Source organism: Prionailurus bengalensis, chromosome D1 (assembly GCF_016509475.1).
Source record: "Prionailurus bengalensis isolate Pbe53 chromosome D1, Fcat_Pben_1.1_paternal_pri, whole genome shotgun sequence".
NCBI classification, from domain to species: Eukaryota; Metazoa; Chordata; class Mammalia; order Carnivora; family Felidae; genus Prionailurus; species Prionailurus bengalensis.
This window is the reverse complement of record NC_057346.1, coordinates 39,798,540-39,819,818: the sequence shown is the minus strand read 5'-3', so window position 1 is coordinate 39,819,818 and position 21,279 is coordinate 39,798,540. Positions and strand designations below refer to the sequence as shown.

Here is a 21,279-nt window from a genome sequence, read left to right as displayed (position 1 = left end):
TCTTCTGGGTTTTTGACTTCGTTCCCCGAACGGCTACTGAGTGTTAAAACAGTTTCAACTAGTCTAGTTTGGGTGGTTTTTTTCTCTCTCCTAAAGGAGTTACAAAACTTTCAGATCTCTTGTATCATATGATAGACCCGTAAAGTTGCCTAGTCCCGTAGAGTCAGTGTGATCTCAGGATTGAACAGACCTTGAAGGTAAACTGATCTCTTTACACAGTTTCTCTCTACATACTGAAAAATTCCAGGCATAGAAGTCGAATCCCTTAGGTAGGCGGGCATTTCCACAAGTCTATGAACTACTAGGAAACGCCACGACAGGTATGGTCGTGTTACTCGCTGTCATATTTGGGAGCAGCCCTGGCCATGTAATTTGTGAGACTCCGTACAAAATAAAAATACAGGCTCCCTTGTTCAAACAGCAGGGCGAAGCGCCACTAAAGGTACTAAAAAGTAAGCTCTCTCCTTTCTTCTGGTATCTCCTTTGGCTTGTCACGGTGTTTCAACTAATAGCATCAACTTTCTATTAATTATAACAGCATGTTAGTATTCACTTGTTAATAGAAATTTGCTATTTAATGTCAAAATAAAAATTTGGGGGCGCCTGGGTGACTCAGTCTGTTAAGCATCGGACTACGGCTCAGGTTATGATCTCCCAGTTGGTGAGTTCAAGCCCGATGCATTGGGCTCTGTTGCTGACGGTTTGGAGCCTGGAGCCTGCTTCAGATTCTGTGTCTCTGTCTCTCTTTCTCTGCCCACCCCCCACCCCCACCCCCATTTGCACTCGGTCTCTCTCTCATAAATAAACATTAAAAATTTTTTAAATTTAAATTATTAGCATGTTTTACTTCTATCGTGCAGTGCCAGTTTTAAATACAGATGAAAGAACAGTCAACTCGTATGCAGAATTGCTTAAATTTCACAATATGTATTTTGTAGCTCATACAAACATGTATTTTGTTCTTACCAGAACAGTGGAAACTGCACAAAACTAACATATTTTTTTTTACTTCTTGATGTATGCAAACCAACACTATGTAATCCGGGGACCTTAAGTCTCCCTGAACTCCCACAGATGGTGGGTCCACTAGATTTCTGTGTTCTTGGGGCTTCACAAATGCATTATGGGAGTGAAGTAGCAAGGAATGGTGGTGGTGGACATGCCCGATGCACCTCCGGCCTCTGATCCTGCACGTGCTCCATTGTCCTAGTGGTCCTAAAAGTTCAAATATAAAGTTAAGAATTGCAGGGTGGTGGACAGCAGAGCACTAAACCAAGTGCTGTTCTGAATACATGGCCCTGTGCAATTATACTAGTTGCACACCCGCAAGCCAGCCCTATCCCAGAGACTTATGTGTCTGACACGTTGTAAACGTTCAATAAATAGTTAAGGCTGAAATGGTGCCCAGTAGGAAGGCACTCGGAAGACAGATAAGAGAGCCCTAGGCCTATCTTCAAAAAGATCACTGCCTAGCAGGAAGAAACAAAGCAAACAGATGACACCTCTGAGTGCTCTCAAGATGACTGTATGCAAATTCTTCCGTCTGTGAGCTGAGCTGTGTCATTCTGTCTCAGGTTAACCTCGGAGTTCTGGCTTTACAGTGGGCTACATTTGATTTTCAATTATTTTTTTTAATCTTTCTTTTAATAGCTGGGTGATCTCAAATAATACATTCTCTCTGGCCTATTCCTCTTTTGTAGAATGAGAAATGTATTATCTCTTTGGAGTGAGAGGTTTTGAGAGAATGTAAAGTGGCATATCGAACGTACCTGTTAATATAGCATGCACTCAATAAAAAGTTATCAGCTTGGTTGCTACAGTTGTTCTACCCTGTTAGGCATTGTCTCTGCAGTTCCACTTACCCAACTGCCTTTTATTTATATTTTTTCCATCTCTAGGCCCTACTGCTGGGCCAGTGACTGCCAGGAATGGAATCTGGAGGGTAAATATCCTGTGCCTCCTTACAGCCCAAAGCTGTCCTCCTAGAGCCACTCTTGAGTTTGTATTAGAACCTTTTTTTTTTTTTTAATGTTTATTTATTTTCGAGAGAGAAACAGAGGATCTGAAGTGGGCTCTGTGTGGAAAGCAGAGCTCGAACTCACAAACCATGAGATCGTTACCTGAGCCAAAGTCGAACGCTTAGCGAAATGAGCCCCCCGGGTGCCCCTGTATTAAAACTTTTCTGGGGTTCCTGGGTGGCTCAGTCAGTTACGCTTTTGACTTCTGCTCAGGTCATGATCGCTCAGTTCGTGAGCTCAAGCCCCACGTCAGGCTCTGTGCTGACAGTCCAGAGCCTGGAGCCTGCTTCAGATTCTGTCCCCCTCTCTCTCTGCCCCTCCCCTGCTCACACTCTGTCTCTTTCTCAAAAATAAACATTAAAAAAAAAAAAACCCTTTTCTAACCCCTTTCTCTCATCACTCCCAACTCCAACCTCCAGCCCTACCTCCCACATAAACACACACACACTACCGCTGCCTTCTGGGCTGTTGGCTAACCTGAAGTTCTACATTTCCAAACCAGTTATTCAGCTGTAGCCTCCTGGGTTTGGACTTTGTTTCTGTTTTGGTGAGGAAAGAAAAACAAACGAACAAACAAAAAAAAACGACAACAACAAAAAAAAACCCTGACCTTTTAAAGGTAGCACAAAGTATAAAATCAGGATTATACTTGAATTTAAACTTGTCTTTATTATTCCTACTATAAATAAAAATATCTAGAGTGCTTTTACTTTCCTCATTATAAATATAGTATTGAGCAGATTTTGACATGTTCTTGATTATTACTTGCTGCTTTCTGATAAAACGTAAGATGTTAACATTTGGAAAATCTAGGTGAAGGTATACAGGAATATCTGTGTGTGTTTTCTGTCCATCTGAAATTAATTTCCAGAGAAAAAGTTAAAATGTCTCATTCCTGAACAATTATAAATTGTTCAACTGAAAAAACATGCTTGAGATCATTGAAATATGATTATATAGGACTCAGGGCCCATTATCAACAGTTTATATTTTATTTGGGAGACTAGATTATGCATATAATCAAAGGGTTATAAAAGTTGGTATTTGATGAGGTACTTATGTGAACATTAAGTCCTACATGTATGCGCTAGCATGTTTGTTGAGGATATGTTGTTTGAAATCACCACCAAAACCAGAAGCCCAGTTTCTAAGAAACCTGCGAAACTTTGGAAAATTAAAAAAAAAAAAAAAAAAAAAATGGGCGGGGAGAGAGAATTTTTCAAGTGATGTTGAAAGACCACCTTCCATTTACTAAGCAAGCCTGTATCGAGACTGTTCAGGTTAATAATTAATGAGATGTTCCATTAACAATTTTAATGAGAATCTGAATAGTGTTCTTAGAAACACCCTTAAGAATGTTACCAGCATTCTTTGTTGCAGTTGGCCTAGAGCAGGATCCCCTGCCCACCTTACATTATTTTTGCTTGGGTTTTAGGGGTTTTTTTTTTCCCCTTCATTTTATTTACCTCCCTCTGCTTGCACGCTTCATCACCTCACCTGAACTCTTAAGGTAAGATACTAATCTCTGTGTATATATGTTTCCCTATTGTAAAATATACTTAGCATATATTTTTAAAACATCAAACTATAATCAGGTTAGAATAATTGAACGTTAAAGCTGCTTACCAAGAAAGTATGTTTATTTGTAAGTAAAAGTAATACTTTGAGTTTCAGTAGCTACTCGTTTGCAGAATTTTGCACTTTTCTTAGTAATTTAAAATTTCTTTTGCAAAAGTGGTAGTCTAAGAAACTTGCTTAATTTTTAGCCTATATGTCAAATATAGAAGACACAAATTATCTATGAGAGAATGAATTCCTTGAGCATCTTATACTGTTATCTCTAACCGTTTAAACAGTTATCTATAAACCTTAAAAACTTTTTGCCTCAGGACCTATATTCCTTAGATCAACCATTAGAAAACTACGTGTTAAATTCACATATATGACTAAAGAATCATGTGCCTTCTTGGTTTGGCATTTCCTCTTGTCTATTTTAAGTGTTGACTGTTTAAAGAATCAGTATTAAAAAAAGGTTACTTGTGCATTTCTCGCTTGGAATATTAAATACCAGAAGCTGTGATTGCCCTTCTATGAGGATAGAAACCCAAATGCCCTTCTGCCCTTTTTATATAACTGAACTCTTAGTGTTTCTTTCCAGAACAACAGCTGTTCATGCTTCGTTTACGGGGAACTCTTGTGACCATTAACCTCCCATAGCTTTACGTGTACATCCTTGCACCTCAAGAAGAAATGGCTTGCGCTGAGTATTCTTTTCACGTGCCAAGTCTTGAGGAGCTTGTTGGAGGTAAATACAATAGTAACTGAAGGGTTTTTAAGTTATTCTAAGGAAAACAATTAAAGATAAAAATATTGTAAGACATAATTTATGTGATAGTATTTTCAATGCAGAGCTCATTTTCCTTTTCGGTGTCTCTTCTGTACTATTTTTATTGAGAAAACCCGAAATTATGCCCCTCCAAAAAAAAAAAGAAAAAAAAGTAAACTCACCACTTGAAGATTCTTGTTAAGGTACCAACTTTACAGAGTGAAAATGAATATAGTAATCCAATACTTAAGTATGTGTGATGCCCGAAAAGTCACACCATTTTAGCTTTTTACCAGTTACAATATTCTTTAAGTATAAAATCTGTGGTATATTAATCATGTTCCTAACATTACTGCTTTTTCCCCTTCTCCTGATATGATAGACTGCCAATGAACTCGCTTAGATTTCTGTATATATTTTTCTGCATTTCCCCTTGTTCAAATAGGAATTTAAGGCAGCTTCGCAAGATGAATCAGGTGGGGTGACAGATAAGAAAAAGAAAGTAAAAATAGGACTATGAAATGAAGCCAGGAATAGTACTAAGCCAAAACTGTATAGCCTGTCAGAAAGCTAACATTTGATTGATGGCCTCTAGCTTGTATTCTGACGGCGAGGATAAAACCTACCCTTACTTTTCAAAGTGCACCCATCCTGACAGTTCATCTGTCTTCCTGATTAAGGTTGAAGTCAAAAAGCGTACTCAGGTTTTGCTTGGTTATGACTCTCTTCTTCTGACCTTCCTAGTTTTTCCTCAGTGGGATGGCAGCTAACAAATCATCTGTATGACTAGTATTCTTTGCCTGTATTTTCTTTCTGTCAGTCTTTCTGCCTTCCCTGTTATGAGAGGACAGCTAGGAATCTTTTCTTTGAGGGTCTTTCTACATCTATCTTCGCTTGTGTGTCTGTGTTTCTATATGTTCTTTCTATATGTACAGGATATTTTCAGTACAAAATAGATTGGAATCTAAGTTTTTTGGCTTGCAATTGATTTTCAATTTTACATAAAGTCCTATAGCAAGAATTTGGTCTCTTCGAAATCGGTAAAAAATAGATTTAACTGTATTTCCACATGCTGAAATATTATAATTTCCATATTGATAAGTCTGCTGTCATTAGTTTAGCTAGGGGAATTTTCCAGGCAATTTGGTTTCTGTTTTCATATGGATAAAAGATCTGGTATGGAATGTCTATGTGGCTAGATTTAGGATGACTTCATGTTTTGGAGAGGTTGATTCTACAAAACTTAAACTAATGGCTGACACTACTATCAGAGAAGTTTTTATGGAAACTTTCCATCCTTAGAAGTACATTGCTCCTAGCATTGTAACTTTGAAATATGTTTCTTTTTTCCCTTTTTGTATTGAGTTACAATATGTCTGCAGTAAAGGGCACTAATCTTAAGTGTACATCTTGATGAATTTTAACATGCTTACACTCATGTCACTACCACCCAGACTGAGATATAAAATACTTCGGCATTCCAGAAGACTCCTTCAGGTATTTAGCCAGTCACTATCTCTACCCAAAGAGGTAACCACCGTTCTGACTTCTGTCACCTTAGATGAGTTGCCCGATTTTGAAGTATGTGTAAGTGAAGTCCTATAAAGTCTTTTGTGTCTTACTCCTTTTGCTCAACGTTTTCTCTTCAAGTGTCCATGAAGTTGTTACATGTAATTGCTTACTGTCTAACAATTTAAATATAGACATTTCAATAGGTCTTTGGAATTCTGTCTGCAAAAGAAAAGTAGTCCTCACCTTAGTGCAGTGTTTAAATCTCTACAGATCTATAGTGATTTTGATGGGGATTATTTGTGTTTAATTCTGTCTTGTGATTGTGTGTTGGTGTCTAATTATATTAATTAATAAGACCTTGTGATTGTGTGCCTAATGTCTAGTTATATTCATTAGTAAGACCATTTCCCTCTTTTTTTTAATGCTTATTTATTTTTGAGAGAGAGAGAAAAAAATGCAAGTGGGGGAAGGGCAAAGAGAGAGGGAGACACAGAATCCGAAGCAGGCTCCAGGCTCCAAGCTGTCAGCACAGAGCCCAATGTGGGGCTCAAACCCAAGAACCGTGAAATCATGACTTGAGCCCAAGTCGGACGCTTAGCCAACTGAGCCACCCAAGCACTCCTCCCTCTCTCTCTCTCTTTTTTTTAAATTAAAGTAAGCCCTGCCCAACATGGGGCTTGAACTCATGACCCCAAGATGAAGAGTCCCTTGCTCTACCAACTGAACCAGGCCCCTCCCCTTGCCCTCTCCCTCCCCCGCCTTTTAATTATACAAATTTAGACTGAGAGCGTGATACCCAAAATGTTGAGGGAAGGTTTGATATATGGTGGCAAATTTTTACCTGATGTTAACCCTTTTCCTTTTCTGTCAGTTCTGCAGAAGGGCCTCAAAGATAACTTTGCTGATGTCCAGGTGTCTGTGGTCGATTGCCCTGATTTGACTAAGGAGCCATTTACCTTTCCTGTAAAAGGTAAACAGTTTTTGCAATTCACTTTTTTCAGTCCCCATCTTCTTCTGAAACTAAAATTATTATGAAGGATTGTCTTAAATTACCTACAAATAAAGGATATTGTCCCAAATTTTAGACTAAATTGTGCTGAATTTCTGTGCAGTTTTCTTTTTTTTTTTTTTTTCAACGTTTATTTATTTTTGGGACAGAGAGAGACAGAGCATGAACGGGGAAGGGGCAGAGAGAGAGAGGGAGACACAGAATCGGAAACAGGCTCCAGGCTCTGAGCCATCAGCCCAGAGCCTGATGCGTGGCTCAAACTCACGGACCGCGAGATCATGACCTGAGCTGAAGTCGGACGCTTAGCCGACTGCGCCACCCAGGCGCCCCTGTGCAGTTTTCTTAAATTGAGCAAATTTCGTTTTATTCCTTTGTGGGAAAATGCTGTTTTATTCACTTATGTTATTTTCACAGGTTATATAATCGATATTCAGTAGGCTAGAATCCTTGATATCACATGAGAGTTTTGTTTTTTAACTGTTGGAGCGACTGTTAAGGAAATGTAAATTTCGCTGTTTATTTATTCAAGACCAGAAGGAATCTTGAAAGCCTTGTATTTGAGTCTGTTAAATTCTTATTTGCCAAGTGATCATCCAGCCGATGTTTAAAGTAAGAAGGAAGGGAAAAAATATTGGTTGAGTAAATATAATTTGTATGATAGATAAACACCTATATTTGGTGACTTAATTTTGACAATAACCCTGCAAAGTAAGTGCTCGCCCCAGTCTAGGAATGAGAAGACTGAAGCTCAGAGAGGCTAGGCAAGATCAACAGTAATCATAATCAGGATTCAAATCCAAGTCTATCTGTTCTGAAAGTCTGACCTTCTCCCATTATATCCTATTGTGATGAGGAATTTGGAGATAAACACTCACACTTCCTCTTTGATTATGTTACTGACATAATTATAATTTTTTGTTAAAAAGTAATTTTACACAGAAGTTCTAGACTCTGCTTCTTTCTCTGCCACGCACAGATTTCATTACCCTAAGGAAGCCAAGTAATATATTTGGGCTTCAGATATATTAAAATGGAGAGATTTGGCTTTCATTTTCTTTCTGGGTCTTTCCAGCTTAAACAGTCTCTGATTTTAAGTATTCTTGTAAATTCTACATGATCTCACGGCTCGTGAGTTCGAGCCCCACGTTGGGCTCTGTGCTGACAGCTCAGAGCCTGGAGCCTGCTTCATATTTCATATTCTGGGTCCCCCCCCCCTGCCCTCTCCCACTCATGCAGTCTCTGTGTCTCAAAATAAATAAATAAGCAAACAAACAAGCAAGCATTAAGTATACTTGTAACTTCTGGAAGTTTTGTGTACCAGAGGTAATATATTCTCCCCACTAAATAAGTAGTCAATGGAAGTAAAATTAAAAAATCAGAAAACACAGAAGAGTACAAGGAAAAGGAAAAATGATTCATCTTAATTCTGTCATCCAAAGAGGTTTCTAGATGATAACTTGTAAGCCTTTAAATTGCAACACTAAGGAAGCTAGATATGTACGTTTATATGTATCTTATCTTTTACAAGTGTTAGGTGCTTTCTACCTGGTCTGACTGAAGTCACCAATGACTTTGATATGTTTACTAGTATTATTTGGTTTCTCACATATTTCATAGTATTCGGCCATGGCTGCCTGACATTCTGTCTCCCCTTAGTTCTCTCTCCTTTTTCCTTGATTCTTTTGCCTTCTCTTCCTTGGTACCTTTCCGACTTCCATGATGTTCTTTCTTCCTCATTTTTCCTAGCTCCTTTCTCTTTCTGGCAGGCTCTTAAAAATCCTGACATTTTCTGGAATTCTTTCCTCAACCTCTTCTTATTCTGTACAGTCTCTCTGCATTTTTCCATTTACTCCTGTGATTTTAAATTTCTGTGTGGATACAAGAACTTGAAATCTGCACATCTCACCTAGGTAGGTCTGTCTTTTTCTTGGCTATAGATGAGTAATTCCAGCTGTCCACAGGACATCTCCACCTATATATGCTAAGGACAACTTGAGGTCAGCATGTCTAAAATTTAGCTCAATCCTTCACCATAGTTGTCTATTCTCCCTTGTCCTCTTTCTTAATCTACTCTTCTCCATCTCTACAGTCCCCATTTTTAGCACATTACTTGTCTTTTCCCAGGACTACTAAAATAGTCCTCTAATGGTTTCTTTAAATTTCAGTATTACTATCACTTATGAGAAAGACTCTTATCCATGAGTAATTTCTGCTGATCCCATGGAAGAAATTTCTAAAATCCCTAATTATAAATGGGATGTATAAAAATCCTGTACATCTTCCTTCTGCATAGCTAAAGAAATAGCGACGTATGTGTATACTTTATTTTGGGATATTGTTAGTATAAAACTGACAAGACTGCTTTTTTCCAAACAAAAAGTAATTATTTTCTACTTTACATTAAAAAAAAAGAAGGTGCCTTTCCCAAGTTGTGTCTAGCTGTACCTGTGATGTTAATTAAAAGTGTCAGTAAAAAAAAAAAAAAAAAAAAAGTGTGAGTAGAAAGTTCCCAACGTCTGAAGTTATCTCTAATTACTTGCATTTCTATAAAACAACCTTGGGAATAAACAACTTTGACAAGAGGATCTCCCAATATGGATTTGTTTAATTTTTTTTTTAATGTTTATTTATTTTTGACCCAGAGAGAGAGAGCATGAGTGGGGGACTGAGCCACCCACGTGCCCCACCCAATATGGGTTTCTTAAAGAACTAATATTCTACTGGAGCAAAATACGTTATACTAAAGTACAATTTTAACCAACTCCTTCTCTACCAAAAGCACAGATTTTTTTTCAGTTTTTTTAATGTTTATTTATATTTGAGAGAGAGACAGAGACAGAGTACAAGAGGGGGAAGGGCAGAGAGAGGGAGACAGACTCCGAAGCAGGCTCCAGACTCTGAGCCACAAGCTGTCAGCACAGAGCCCGACGCAGGGCTCAATGTCACCAGCAGTGAGATCATGACCTGAGCCAAAGTCAGATGCTTAACCGACTGAGCCACCCAGGTGCCCCCAAAGCACAGATTTTTAAAGGAATAGGTCATGACAGACTAATTGTAGAATTCTCATCCTATCTGAACTTCGGCTTCAATTCTAGCCCTTGCTCTATTAGCAACTTTCCGTTGCCTTTATGCTTGATAACGACAGTATTAGATGTATTAAGTAGTTAGAATAGGATAGGGATCATAGCTATTTCTGTCTTTCAATCCCTACTATTTGTAAAACTATAAGAATGGAAGAGTTAGGTACCCTTTAAATAATAAATAAGTTAGTGCCTTTTGGCATTTTATACTTAAGTTAGAGGTTTGCCTATTTTTTTTTTTTAACGTTTATTTATTTTTGAGACAGAGAGAGACAGAGCATGAATGGGGGAGGGTCAGAGAGAGAGGGAGACACAGAATCTGAAACAGGCTCCGAGCTGTCAGCACAGAGCCCGATGCGGGGCTCGAACTCACGGACCGCGAGATCATGACCTGAGCCGAAGTCGGACGCTTAACCGACTGAGCCACCCAGGCGCCCCGAGGTTTGCCTATTTTTAAAGCTACTTTTTTTTTTTAGGCATCTGTGGGAAAACTAGAATTGCAGAAGTAGGAGGTGTGCCTTACTTATTGCCTCTTGCAAATAAAGAAAAAGTAAGTGTACTTTTACTCTTCACATTCACATGAAGATTATTAGAAGTTGAGTTGATTCCTCTTTTTGTTATTAGAAGACCCATTGACCAATGTGGCATGGAAGTGTTAATGGACTCAGTGAAAAAAAGTACAGATTTGTATAAGTTGTGATTTAAATAATATTTTTTCTTCTTGTATAGGTTTTTGATGTAAATAAGATTGCAAAAGACATTAAGCTTCCTGGAGCTTTTATTCTTGGAGCAGGAGCAGGCCCATTTCAGACTGTTGGGTTCAACTGTGAGGTCAGCATACATATAATTATTTTACTTTATTTTATTATTATTTTTTAAATTGTTTTATTATTTTATTATTTTATTTTATTGATTTGACGTTTAGTCTACCTATTTTTCTTTTATTGCCCTACCCGAAAGTCTGCTTTCTGAATGAATTGGTATCCTCTTTCTTTATAGATTTGATATTGTTTGGTACCGATTTGGACTATAGCCTATGCTCCACTATAATGGAGCACCAGCCCCTAATTTCAGATTTTCTAGGGTATGCACTCCGTGTTAGATGAGTCTAACATCCTAATGTGGTCTGCTGAGGTCCCTGGATTGTGCAAGATTTTAATCCTTTATCCATCAGAGAATTTCTGCCTTCACTGTAAATCTTTCCTTTTGATATGAAAGCAGCTTTTGATGAGAAGATGAATGGAGTATTTAATGATCTCATCAATTCCCTCTTTCAGACTAAATAGCAAGGACCTACCCCAGTGGTATAATGATTATTTACAAAAGATACTATCGATTCCTGTGTGTGTTAGTATATTTACAGCATAAAAACACCACGGTCTCTTCCCATCTCTGGACCAGAGAAGTAAAAGACCTCTTAAATCTGCCCATTCCCTCATCTCTTCAGATGTGACCATTACTTGATAGGCATACAAGGTTCTTTTGTAGAAAGAGTAATATAATTTACCTAGTGTTCAAGATAGAAAAAAAGTCTAAAATTTAAAGCCCAGTTTACAAGGTTTTTGAAACACTGTAAGAAATACTAGACATTTTATAAAATGTTTTTTCAACTTTTTGATGTTTGTAAATCTTCAACATTTTGAATCTAAAATTAAATATTTCATACTTCATGTTTTCTTAATAGGTCCTGAAATAAAATATCTTAAGTCAAGGATCCTCAAGATATTCTCTTCGGATATTGATGCCAGGATTGACTAATTTACTTTTCTTATTTACATTTCTTTTCAGTTTATGCCAATTATTCAAACAGAAAGTGAACACAAATCTCCAGTAAATGGAAGTTACTTTGCCCATGTTAACCCGGCAGATGGAGGGTGTCTGCTCGAGAAATACAGTGAGAAATATCACGATTTTGGGTGTGCATTACTGGCTAATCTTTTTGCCAGTGAGGGCCAACCTGGAAAGGTGATTTTTTGTTCACAAAAACACAGTATTCTCCAGAAGTTCTCAGATGGCTAAAAATTTGAACTTTAACTGCCACAAGTACGGTTTTCTTAAAAGTCAAAACCAGCTGAGCCAAATTTTATTACAGATTCAGAGAGTACTACAAGTAAGGTGAAAGTCTTATTTAAAACTGAGGTGAAGAATACTTAGTAAGCAATACCTTGTTTTCTGAGGAATAAAAGGTAATGCTATTCATGTGCGGAGTGAGTCAAATAGATGAACCACGCAGCTGAAATAGACAGATACTACCTACCTACAGTTACTATGTAGGTAATTTGTTCATTGCTGATTGATCAGACGTTGGTTGAGCTAGACAGAAATTGTGGTAGCAAAATATTACATCAAGAAAGAGGTAAAAAAAATTAATGCCTCACCTCGTATTTACTTCCTGTTAGAACACGAAAAGATCATTTCAATGTTAGCAGTTGTGGGAACTCTCAGATTTTTAAATAGAGGGAGCTACTTCGGCTACTTTGAGAAGCCAGGTAGTGAAGTAAAAAGACCTAATTAAGTGGAGGTAACACAAGTCCAGAATTTTAAGGGAAAGGAAAAGATGTAATCACTTTCTCCTCCCTTCTGAACTACCAGAGGTTAACCCCTTTGAGCCAGGAATTCTCAACCTTTTGCCGCCTTGACATGTAAATGATAAGAATCTCTAGAGCTCAGTAGAAGACTTCGCTATAACTCTCTCTGTCCAAGAAAACATGAATAAGACTTATTAGAGTAAATGATAACTCATCATACACACACACACGCACGCACGCACGCACGCACGCACGCACGCTATGTATTGTTGATCAAGACAGGATTGAGATATCTCACTCGACTCCTATGTGTGTGCTCCAAGCAAACAAGTGACTGCTTAATGGCATTAGATTATATGTTTCATTTTGATAGTTATTCACATAAAATTTTGCAGCTTAGAGCAATGGAATGCATATTTATGTCCTCTCTAGGTCATTGAGGTGAAAGCCAAAAGAAGAACTGGAAAACTTAACTTTGTGACTTGTATGAGACAGACTCTTGAAAAACATTATGGAGATAAGCCTGTAGGGATGGGAGGTACTTTCGTAATTCAGAAGGGAAAAGTGAAGACTCACATAATGGTAAGAGTCTTTGTGTACATGTGTATATGGGTATTATGTATGTGCACATACTTAAGATCTTGAGATTTTTTAATATACATTGAGAATTCTACCCTTAAAACACCCTGAATGCTTTTACTATGATTGTATTAATTTTACTTATTTATTTATTTAATCCTTTAAGTTTATTTTATTTTGAGAGAAAGAGAGAGCAGGGGAGGGGCAGAGAGAGAGAGAGGGAGAATTGAGAATCCCAAGCCAGCTCCACTCTCAGTGCAGAGCCCGACACAGGGCTCAATCTCGCAAACCATGAAATTATGACCTGAGTGAAAATCAACAGTTGGACACTTACCTGACTGAGCCACCCAGGTGCCCCATGTATTACTTTAAAACTTAAATGACAAACAATACTGTAAATCATACTGTAAGATAATGTCTAACTAGAGTCCTTTCTTTATGTTAATATATTGGAACTTTGTGTTTTTAAGATGTAGATAGACATGAGTATAAGCCTTAGAAATAGATTATCAATTTTTTTTGGATTATCATTTTTATTGCCAGAATCCCAAACTGCATATGTTGACTTTGCTATCTAGATGGTTGTGGTTTTGGGAAAAGGAGTCATTATGAAAATTATAATCTTATGGGCTAATTATATAAGTTTATAAGACAATAAGGATGGAATACCGTATGAAGCAAGTCCCAGGGCATTTTTTTTTTAATTTTTATTTTTTTTAATGTTTATTCTTGAGAGAGAGAGCGCACGTGCACACACACATGAATGGGGGAGGGGCAGAGAGAGAGGGAGACAGAATCTGAAGCAGGCCCCAGGCTCTGAGCTGTCAGCACAGGGCCCAATGTGGGGCTCGAACCCACAAACCATGAGATTATGACCCGAGCTGAAGTCAGACGCTTAACCAACTGAGCCACACAGGCACCCCAAGGTTTTAAAATAATGTTTTGTAGGTGAATGAATGAATCAAGTGTAAAAGTAATTACAACTTAATTTCCTTTTCATTCTGTCACTAAACTCATCAAAAATGTTTGGTTTTAATGTTTTTTATCCTGATAATTTTAAATGGCAAGTCAGCTGATTTTGCAAAGAAGGACACAACATCTACGAAACTACTTAATTTTCCAAATTGTTAAAAACAGAATTGTAGATAAATCTAATTGCAAATACCAAATAATTACAGGCATTTTTAAAACTCAAGTACACAATACTTTATTATTAACTATGGGCATATCTCATTTTATTGTGTTTCACATTATTGCATTCGCAAATACTGCATTTTTCATACATGAGTTTGTGGCAGCACTGCATCAAGCAAGTCTTTTGACACCAAATTTCCAGCAGCATTTGCTCACTTCCCCTCTCTGTGTCACATTTCGGTAATTCTCGCAATATTGCAAACTTTTTCATTGTTCTTATTATATTTGTTATGGCAGTCCGTCATCAGTGATCTTTGAAGTAATGATTGAACTTGCTTTGGGGTGCTACAAACGGCACCCGTGTAAGATGGTCACCTTAATAAATGTTGGTCTGTTTTGACTTTTCCACCAACCAGCCCTGTGTCTCTCCCTCTCCTCAGGCCTCCCTATTCCCTGAGACACAACAATATCAAATTTAGGCCAGTTACTAACCCTACAGTGGCCTCTCAGTGTTCAAGTGAAAGGAAGAATCACACGTCTCTCACTTTACATTAAAAGCTAGACATGATTAAGCTTAGTGAGGCAGGCATGTCAAAAGCCAAGGGAGACCAAAAGCTGGACCTCCCATCCAAATAGCCAAGGTGTGAACGTAAAGGAAGAGTCCTTGATGGAAAATTAGAAGTGTTACTCCAGTGAATCCACAAATGGTAAGAAAGCAAAAATAGCCTTGTTGCTGATATGGAGAAAGTTTTAGTGGTCTGGATGGAAGATCAGACAAGTCCTAACATTCCCTTAAGCCAAAGCCTAATCCAGAGCAAAGCCCTTCTTCAATTCTATGAAGGCCGAAACGGGTGAGGGAGCTGCAGAAGAAAAGTTCGAAACTAGCAGAGGTTGGTTCATGAGGTTTAAGAAAAGAAGCCATCTCCATAACATAGCAATGCAAGGTGAAGCAGCAAATGCTGATGTAGAAGCTGCAGCAAGTTATCCTCCAGAGATCTAGCTAAGGTAATTAATGAAGGTGGCTACACGAAACAACAGATTTTCAAGGTAGACAAAACAGCCTTCTATTGGAAGAAGATACCGTCTAGGACTTTCATACCTATAGAGAAGTCAATGCTTTGCTTCAAAGCTGCAAAGGACAGGCTGACTCTTCTGTTAAGGGCTAATGCAGCTGGTGGCTTTAAGTTGAAGCCAGTGCTTATTTACCATCCTGAAAATCCTAGAGTCCTTACGAATTATGCTAAATCTACTCTGCCTGTGCTCTATCAATGGAACAGCAGAGCCCAGACGATAGCACAACCGTTTACAAAATGGGTTACTGAATATTTTTAGCATGCTTTTGACAGCAACTGCTCAGAAAAGCATATTCCTTGCAAAATATTACTGCTCATTGACAATGCACCTGGTCACCCAAGAGGTCTGATGGAGATGTACAATGAGATTCATGCTTTCATGCCTGCTAACATCGCATCCATTCTGCAACCCATGGATCAAGGAGTAATTTCAGCTTTCAAATTTTATTATATGAGAAATACATTTCAGGGGCGCCTGTGTGGCTCAGTCGCTTAACCATCTGACTTTGGCTCAGGTCATGATCTCATGGTTCGTGTGTTCAAGCCCCATGTCATGCTCTGTGCTGACAGCTCAGAGCCTGGAGTCTGCTTTGGGTTCTGTGTCTTCCTCTCTCTCTGCCTCTCCCCTGCAGGCACTGTCTCTCTCTTAGAAATAAATAAACATTAAAAAATTAAAAACAATACATTTCATAAGATTATAGCTTCCATAGACGTATGGCAGCTCAGGGCAAAGTCAGTTGAAAACCTAGAAAGGATTCACCATTCTAGATACTACTAAGAACATTTGTGATTCATTAGAAGAGGTCAAAATGTCAGCATAAATAGGAGTTTGGAAGAAGTTGATTACAATTCCCATAGATGACTTCGAGGGGTTCAAGATGTAAGTGGAGGAAGTAACTGCAGAAGTGGTAGAAACAGCAAGAGAACTAGAAGTGGAGCCTGAAGGTGGGGCTAAATTACTGCAATCTCATGATCAAACTTGAACAGATGAGGAGTTGCTTCTTAGGGATGAACAAAAAAAGTGGCTTCTTGAGATGGAATCTGCTGGTGAAGATGCTGTGAAGATTGTTGAAATGACAACAAGGGACTTAGAACATTACATGAACTAAGTTGCTGAAGCAGCTGGAGGGTTTGAGAGGATTGACTCCAATTTTGAAAGTTCTGTGGGTAAAATGCTACAGAACAGCACTGTTCACCACTGTGGCACCCTGATCACTCAACCCTGAGCCATCAACACTGAGGCAAGACCCGCCACCAGCAAAAAGTTTATGCCTTGAAAAAACAAGTTTATGACTTGCTGATAGCTCAAATGATTGTCAGCGTTTTTTGGCAATCAAGTATTTTTAAATTTAGGTATGTACATTTTTTAAGATATAATGCACACTTGATAGACCACAGTATAATGCAAACATCACTTTTACATGCAATGGGAAACTAAAAAATTCATTTGACTTGCCCCTATTTTATTGCAGTGGTCTGGAACTAAACCCACGACATCTCCAAGGTATGCCTGTAGTTAACCATAAGGTGCATTATATCTCTAAAACTTACCCATCTTGTAACTGAAAAATGTTTGTACCCTTTGACCTTCACCTCATTTTCCCCATTCCCCAGCTCCTGGCAACCACCACTTTATGTGTCTGTTTCTCTAAATTGGACTCTTTAGATTCTAGTAAGTGATACCATGCAATATTTGTGTGTGGCCTATTTCATTTTAGCATAATGTCCTCCAAGTTCATCCATGTTGTTACGAATTGCAGGATTTCCTTCCTTCCTAAGCCTGGATAACATTCCTTGTATATGTGTGTGTATACATATGTCATAATTTTACATATTTACACACACATATATATAATCAAATCACACATTTATACACACACACACACACACACACACACACACACAACAGTTTCTTTATCCATTCATCCATTGATAGACCCAGAAGTGGGATTACTGGATCATATGGTTCTATTTTTTGAGGAACCTTCATACTGTTTTCCATAATGATTGCACTGGTTTACATACCTACTAACAGCATACAAGTGTCCCTTTTTCTCCACATCCTTGTCAACACTTGTTATCCCTTGCTTTTTTGATAGCAACCATCCTCACAGGAATGAGGTGATATCTCATGGTTTTGACTTGCATTTCCCTTCCCTGATGATATTGAGCACTTTTTCTTATACCTGCTGGCCATTTATATGTCTTGTTTGGAGAAACGTCTAATTTAGTTCCTTTGCCCATTTTTTAAGTTGGTTGTTTTTTGCTATTGAGTTGTAGGAGTTCCTTGTATATTGTGGATATTAACCCCTTATTGGATAAATATTTTTTCCCATTCCATAGATTGCCTTTTCATTTTGTGGCTTGTTTCCTTTACAGTGCAGACGTTTGTAATTTGATATAGTCCCACTTGTTTATCATTCCTTTTGTTGCCTCTAGTTTTTATGTCATATGCAAGAAATTATGGTGAAAATCCCACGTTCTGAAACTTTTCCCTTAAATTTTCTTCTAAGTTTTATATTTTAGCTCTTACAGCTAGGTCTTTGATCCATTTTGAGTTCTTTTTTTGTACATGTATAAATTAAGGGGCCAGCTTCACTCTTTTGCACATGAATATCCAGTTTTCCCAGCACCATTTTTTGAAAAGATAGTCCATTTTCCATTAAGTGGTTTTGACACCCTTATTGAAAATTATTTGACCATATATGCAAGGGTTTATTTCTGGGATCTCTGTGCTATTCCGCTGATTTGTATGTCTGCCTTTATGCCAATGTTACACCGTTTTGATTACTTGTAGTAAGTTTGATATCAGGAAGTGCTAGGCCTCCAACTTTTCTCTTTTCCCCGAAGATTGGTTTGGCTCTTCAGGGTCCCTTGAGATTCCACATGACTTTTACGATGGATTCTTCTATTTCAGCAGAAAACTTTATTGGGATTTTAATAGGGGTGGCATTAAATCTTTAGATTGCTTTTGGTAGTATTAACATCTTAACAATATTGTTCGATTCATGAACACAGGATATTTCTCCATTTATTGGAATCTTTTTAAATTTCTTTTATTTTTTAAATGCTTTATTTTTGAGAGAGAGAGAGAGAGAGACAGAGAGACAGAGAGACAGAGTGCCAGCAGGGGAGGGACAGAGAGACAGGGAGACACAGAATCCGAAGCAGGCTCCAGGCTCTGAGCTGTCAGCACCGAGCCCAACGCAGGGCTCAAACTCACGAACCTTGAGATCATGAGCCATAGTCGGATGCTTAACCGTTGAGCCACCCAGGTGCCCCCTTGGGGTCTTCCCAAATTTCTTTTAGCAGTGCTTTGTAGTACAAGTTTTTGTTTGTTTTGTTTTTGCTTCCTTGAATAAGTTTATTTTATTCGTTTTGATGCTTCTACCAACTTCTAATGCCTTGTTCCCCACCCACACACCCCTCGATGTACTGGTAGCAGTAATGAGATTTAAAATTAGGATGAGGATAGATTTCCAGGAAAACTGAGAAGCTATGAAAAATAAAAAGATAGTAGGCTCATTCTTTCATTTATTCATTCATGCATTTTAGCTTATACACTTGATTGGTGATCCTTTTGAAAACTATGGTATATAACTTGTTTTGATTCTAAAAATAGTCAAATGTATAAGAAGGCTTAAATTTCTAATGTAATGAAGTTAGATACAATTTACATTTTAATTATCAATAATATTCTATATATTTAGCATGATCTTTTATTGTAGCCCACAGAATTTTCTTCCTGCCCTTTGAACTCTGATGAGGAGGTGAATAAATGGTTGCACTTTTATGAGATGAAAGCTCCTTTGGTTTGTCTGCCAGTTTTTGTCTCCAGAGACCCAGTAAGTTTATGTCTGTCTTTTATATTGCAGTATAATACAGTGATTATGCTTAGGTTTTAGGATATTCTTTTAAAATTAGGCACTTTCTGAGTTGTCATTTAAGAACTAGGATAGTCTCCAGAATTATCTTGAAAGATGAGGGAGCAGGTGGCTAACGCCCCTATGAGTTAGTTAGGCAGGGAAGATTTTACCTTCGAGCAAATCAAGGCACAGGTATTTTACATGATACCCAAAGTCATGTTATTAAATAGTAGAATCAAGACCAGGATTCGGGTCTCCTATCACCTTATTTGTTGCTCATCATACCATTCCTTATATTCTAACACTAGACACTAGAAAAAGATATGAGAGAGACCAATTCAGAGAAAGTAGCTACCACAATACTGACTTTTGATCCAGCGGTTATGTGTCTAGGAATGTATCCTTAAATATATGTGTAAGTATTTAAAATTATTAGTTAAGAGGTTATTCATAATAGAATTACTATAATAGCAGCATTGGACATAATCTAAATGTTAGTTGAGAATTGGTGGAATCGGTATGTGTGTACAATAGAATGCCATGTAGGTGTAAAAGAAAGCAGAAGCTCTTTTATGATCTAATATACTAAGAGCTCAAGCTATATTTTTAAATGAAGAAAAGCAATACTCATCACAGTATGTACAGAGTGAAAATTTGAGTAAAAATTACAAAAGTTAATATTTCTGGAAGGGTATATAAGAAACTCCTTACACCGGGTGCCTGCAAGGAAAGGAAGGAAGGAAGTAGTAAAGGCAGAAGATGGAAAGACACACTTTACGGAATATATCCTTTTTCACTCTTTGAATTTTGAATTAAGTATATATATTGCTTACTTAAAAAATAAAATAAAAACTATTATAACAAATAAAAAGGTCTCCCTCCCCCTTAAACAATTCCTATCCAGGATAATTTAAATACTGACAGATAGCTTGTCTGTTGTCCTAGGGGTTTGATTTGCGATTGGAGCACACCCATTGTTTCAGTCATCATGGAGAAGGTGGACACTACCATTATGACACTACCCCAGACACAGTGGAATATCTTGGATACTTCTTGCCTGCAGAGTTTCTGTATCGCATTGATCAACCAAAAGAGACCCATTCCATTGGGCGAGATTAAATCAAATGAAAAAGACATAATTAAGGTTAAGTAATCAACTCATTGATTGATACTAATATAAAATCCAATAGCAATGATCTCACGACTTAAATCCCATTGTTTTGGCCATTAACTGAAAGGTATGTTGACCTCTGTACTCTGTATTATCTGATATATCTTAGAGATTATTGGGAACAAACATACATAATGAAAATGTTCATTTTTTTATTCTTTATTCACAGCAAAATCAGTCTTATGTTTATACCTTAAATATAACATGATCAGGAATCACGTGATTATACCTACTATCTACTGGTAATAACTTATATTTGTATAACATTATTAAATTTTTCAAAATACTCTCACAAGTCCTAAGTGGATGTTTCTGGGTATTAGAAAAATCAGTGTTGCAAATGCTGATAGTTATTGAATCTATAGTATTAAATTTTAAAAATCCATTTCAGAAATCAGAGTATACTTTTTTATTTTTGTGGAATAAGGTGGGCAGAGGAAGCAAGTTTCCCCGTTTTGGTGGGGTTGAGCCATACTCAGGAGTTCGCAATTTGACTTTCACAAACATTGGCAACTAGGTGGTTAGCCATGATGCCTCCTTTGTTTGGGTTGCCAGTTGGAAGCAGTTTGTATCTTGTTGGCTATTTGCCAGAAGGAAAGGGAAAAGAAACATCCAAATACAACACTGAAGTGGGTATACTTTAATTTATAAGTGAGGCCGTTGGTACACATGACACTGTCCTTTGTGAAATAAAAAATTCTACTCTTTTACTGATTGAAATTGTTGACATTATCCTCAGTATTCTTCTTTAATAATCATTAGCCAGAAATCAACTGTCTAATCGTAATCTTGCTAATGCTAAGCATGTGCAGATTTAGGAGCTCTTTAATGGCAAACACATACTAAATCTTCAAAAAATATTTTTTGATTGTCTTCTTTGGATGTTACCTATAACCTGTCCTGTGAGTAGAAATTTGTAAATGTTATTTTTACAAGAAGCACTAGTTTGAAGCAAAAAATGAATAAAAAGTTTATATTCACAA

At 37.5% G+C, this 21,279-nt stretch overlaps 1 protein-coding gene across 6 annotated transcripts in view; it reads left to right on the top strand.

The window, feature by feature from the left end:
* CD1H11orf54 (chromosome D1 C11orf54 homolog) overlaps nucleotides 1-21,279 on the top strand; it is a 21,953-nt gene extending 674 nt beyond the window's left edge. For 3 of the 6 annotated variants that reach the window (XM_043579944.1, XM_043579941.1, XM_043579942.1), the window contains exons 2-9: nucleotides 4,177-4,323; nucleotides 6,728-6,826; nucleotides 10,422-10,495; nucleotides 10,675-10,776; nucleotides 11,734-11,910; nucleotides 12,906-13,055; nucleotides 18,988-19,104; nucleotides 20,071-21,279. In XM_043579944.1, coding sequence (XP_043435879.1) covers nucleotides 4,269-4,323; nucleotides 6,728-6,826; nucleotides 10,422-10,495; nucleotides 10,675-10,776; nucleotides 11,734-11,910; nucleotides 12,906-13,055; nucleotides 18,988-19,104; nucleotides 20,071-20,244 — 948 coding nt within the window. In that variant the 5' untranslated portion in view covers nucleotides 4,177-4,268 and the 3' untranslated portion in view covers nucleotides 20,245-21,279. Of the gene's footprint in view, nucleotides 1-3,290; nucleotides 3,529-4,176; nucleotides 4,324-6,727; nucleotides 6,827-10,421; nucleotides 10,496-10,674; nucleotides 10,777-11,733; nucleotides 11,911-12,905; nucleotides 13,056-18,987; nucleotides 19,105-20,070 lie in introns of those variants that run through there. The other 3 variants (XM_043579945.1, XM_043579946.1, XM_043579940.1) reach the window with 2 other exon arrangements.